Consider the following 3,668-nt stretch of genomic DNA (forward strand, 5'->3'; position numbering starts at 1 on the left):
CTCGTGCCCGCGTCAGGACTCGCGTTCGTCGCCAGCTCCATCGTCATCTGCGGCTGAGCCGTCACCAACTCAGCCTCACGCTGTCGTAGCTCATCAGCACGTCGCTTGGCCGCCCGCGTCAAGGGTCGCGCCAATTCTGCGTTCACTTCTCGCCGTCCTGGTCACTGCTTCGCCCTCGGCTCTTTCGCCACTGCCGTCTTGACTCCTGGGCCTGTGTTGCGCCCTTTGTGCTCGCCTTCACCTGCCGTCGTCGTGGCGGTCGCGACGCTGCCGTCGGTCATTGGGTCGGCTGCGTTGCTAGGCTCTACTGAACATCATGCCGCCTCTTTCGGCCACTTGCTGCCACTCCGCCATACGCCTCACTCGTGCCGTCAGTCTGCGACCGTTGTCCGCCATCGTCATTGCTGTGCCGCGCACTGTCCACGGGTCGTTGTTCTGCCTCGCTCGTCGTCACTGCAGGTCCTTCGTCTGCGCTCGGATTCCGTTGTGCGTCAGTGCCAGACGTACCGCTTGCTTCGCTCACCGTTGGCGCTCGAGCAGCTGCTCCTCGCTTGGCTCGTCGCCTCCTTCCCACCGCCGCCATTACTTTTGCTGCTACTGGTGCTCGTGAGAGAGCATCAGCGACCACGTTGGTATTGCCTGGCCGGTACTCCACAGCAAAGTCAAATTCTTGCAAGGTAAGCGCCCATCGATGAAGTTTACCAGTGAGATTGGGGCTTGTCATCAACCACTTTAACGCTGTGTGGTCTGTGACAATAGTGAAGTGTCGCCCATACAGGCACGGTCGGAAGAGCTTAATAGCCCACACTACAGCCAAACACTCCAGTTCTGTGATGCCATACCTACTTTCGGCACTGCTGTTTACGTTGCTAGCATACGCCACAGGCTTCCATCCCTCACCTTGATCTTGCATCAGACAAACACCGAGGCCAACCTGGCTCACATCAGTGACAACTCTGAATAGTAGTCGAAAGTTTGGATAGATGAGTAGGGGTTTAGTAGTGAGTATCGACTTCACCCGCTCAAATGCAGCTTCTTGCGCTGTTGACGACTCCCATTCTGCATGTTTCCTCAGTAGTTTAGTGAAGGGTGCCATCAGCGCTCCAAAACCCCCCACAAATCGACGGTAATAACCAGCCAGATGCACGAATCTCTTCGCTTCTACCGCGTCGGCTGGCCGCGGAAAGCCCTGCACTGCTGTAACTAGTCGCTGTAGCGGTCGTACTCCATCACTACTCAATTCATGTCCAAGGTATTCCATTGCCCTAGCGGCGAACATACACTTCTTGAGCTTCAATGTCAGCCCTGCTTGAGCCAACCTCTCCAGTACATTAGTCAACTCGATCACGTGGCGCTCCATGCCACTGCGTGTGTACACCACAATATCATCTAGATAGACTAAACATGTAGTCCACGTCAGGCCCCGTAGTACTCCATTCATCAGATGCTGAAAGGTTGACGGCGCGTTCGTCAAACCAAACGGCATTCGCACAAAGCGATACAGCCCCTTCTTCGTAGTAAATGTAGTTTTGTCGCGATCTTCGGACGCCACTCGAATCTGCCAGTAACCAGCCTTCAAATCTAGTGTGGTAAAAGTAGTGCACCACCTAACGCCTCTAGCGTCTCATCAATGCGGGGGAGGGTGTAGTGGGTCTAACTTGACTCACTACTTTTGCTTACACGTTGCGCTACGTGTATGAGGAAGCGTAGGAGTTTATTAATAATTTGCACGTCTCTAATTGGTAGAAAGATGCTGCTTTCTACCAATAGGATCTTTGGGTAGGTGTGGACCACTCATTGTGGTGGCCCACTTCAATGTATCCATTGGTGTGACTTACACCAAGGTGAGGAAGTATCTGAAACTTTTAACAGATATCCTATCTGTTAAAACCACAAGCGGCTTGTAGCCACTTGTGGGTGTAACCACGTTACACCATCCCCCCCTTAAGGTTAGACGCGCGGGGTCTCCACACGTCAATCTTCTGAATTGGCCATTCGTCAATTCTCCGCGTTTGGAGAAGAAACCCGCGCTTATTCAACGATGAGCGCGACCCAGAAGAAGAACCCGAAGGCGGTGGAGAGTCATCTCTCCATCGATGACTACTACGAGCGCGAAGTATGACGACGTCGTCGACTTCGACGACGATGATGAAGACATGGAGGACGAGGGGGACTCGTCCTCAAAGCGCAAAGACTCAGGACGAGAAGGACTCGTCCTCAAGGCGCAGAGACTCAGTGTCGAGCGAATCGCTCGACCCCCACGCTAAGACCATTCGCCCGCGTGAAGGGGACGAATCGGACGCTTCGAGTTCGAAGCGTTCGCGAACTGAGAGTTTTACCCCACTCGCTTCCGCTGGGGATCTCAGTTCTCCGCGCGTTGCAACTGCAGCGCGTGCGCGTGATTCCAGAGCTCAAGGCTCTCCGCGCGCTGCGCCTGCAGCGCGCGATCCGTGGATGCCGTCCGCGTCCGAGATCTCGGACCGGTATGGGAACTCGGTACCTCCGAATGAGGTGCCGTTATACGTATGCAGCGCCATCAAAGATGACGCCGTGACTGCCGAGTTGCACTTTGATGCGAAGACCCATCAAAGGCGCGATTATTACATCGGACTCTTCCATGAGCTCCGATGGTTCCAAAGCAAGAAGACATCTTCTCGCAGCAAAGTGCCCGAGTGGCAGGCACTTTGTCAAAGTTGGAATGCTTTTGTTGAGAACTTCAACAAGAAGCCGAGTGCTTACCGTGATCGGATTGAGCAAGCGCGTGATCGCTTCGAGACGTACTCGAAGCGTGGAAAACTGGAGCAACTCCACGTTGCTGCGGAGGAGGCTAATGTGCCGTGTGCTGTGCCCGGGGGCTTTCAGTGCGCGAAGTGCTTCCCAGGCGCGGTGCGCTTGAGCGAACGCGACTTGAACGGGCACACGTCATTCCGCGTGCCCGAGCGTCTCAAAGAGCTCCGTGCTAAATTTTTAGCACGTGAGGGTTCGGGCGCTAGCGATGACCGCAGCGCTCGCACTACTTCCGCTGTGCCAGCGCGCTCTGCTCCTCGTACGCCCTCACCATTTCCGGAACGTCCTCCAGCAAGACGTTCCGCGGCTCCCATGTATCTTGATGGGGAGGAAATCCTCTCCAACGAATACGAAAACGAGCCCCTTGAGGGTTCGTTTTCGGGATACTATGGTCAACAATCCGCTCAACAATCCAGCGGGTTGAGCCGCGGGCGTCACGGATCGGCGGTGGCGGGGGTGGGAACACGCCCCGGGTATGATCAGCCCCGGGCTGATCAGTATGCGCCTCTCCACGACCGGGTGACCGTCGTGGAGCGTCTACAGGGCGCTGAGTTCGCCGCCCTGAAGCAGGAGCTGGCGAACCAGAAGGCCCAAGTCGCGGCGGCCTCACAGACCGCCTCGAATATCCAGGTCGAGTTGGGGACCCAGATGAAGGTGTTGCTCCAGCGCTTCCGCTCGCTGGAGGAGAGGTTGCTCGTCGCCGAGGCCGGGCGGCTTCGCTTCTGCCTCGGCTCCGGCCGAGGCTTCGGGTCAGCCGAGCTGCTGCAAGTACGGCTTCAGCCGCCCGACGTAAAAGGTCGGATGGAGGCGCATCCTAGACGGTATGTCTAGCGTATGCGTTGCCGTGCCGTGCCAACACAGGGAACGGCTGATAGCGCGGA

The 3,668-nt window shown here is 56.5% G+C and overlaps 1 protein-coding gene across 1 annotated transcript; it reads left to right on the forward strand.

The window, feature by feature from the left end:
* Positions 1–525: 525 nt before the first annotated feature.
* IUM83_12584 (uncharacterized protein) lies at positions 526–964 on the forward strand (the record flags this gene model as incomplete). Its single annotated transcript, XM_067937216.1, has 3 exons — positions 526–677; positions 760–865; positions 917–964. The coding sequence occupies 3 exons, from the start codon at positions 526–528 to the stop codon at positions 962–964; spliced, it is 306 nt and encodes a 101-aa protein (XP_067790483.1).
* Between the last annotated feature and the right edge of the window lie 2,704 nt (positions 965–3,668).

The sequence above is a fragment of the Phytophthora cinnamomi genome (assembly GCF_018691715.1).
Source record: "Phytophthora cinnamomi strain GKB4 chromosome Unknown Contig46, whole genome shotgun sequence".
Classification (NCBI taxonomy): domain Eukaryota; phylum Oomycota; class Peronosporomycetes; order Peronosporales; family Peronosporaceae; genus Phytophthora; species Phytophthora cinnamomi.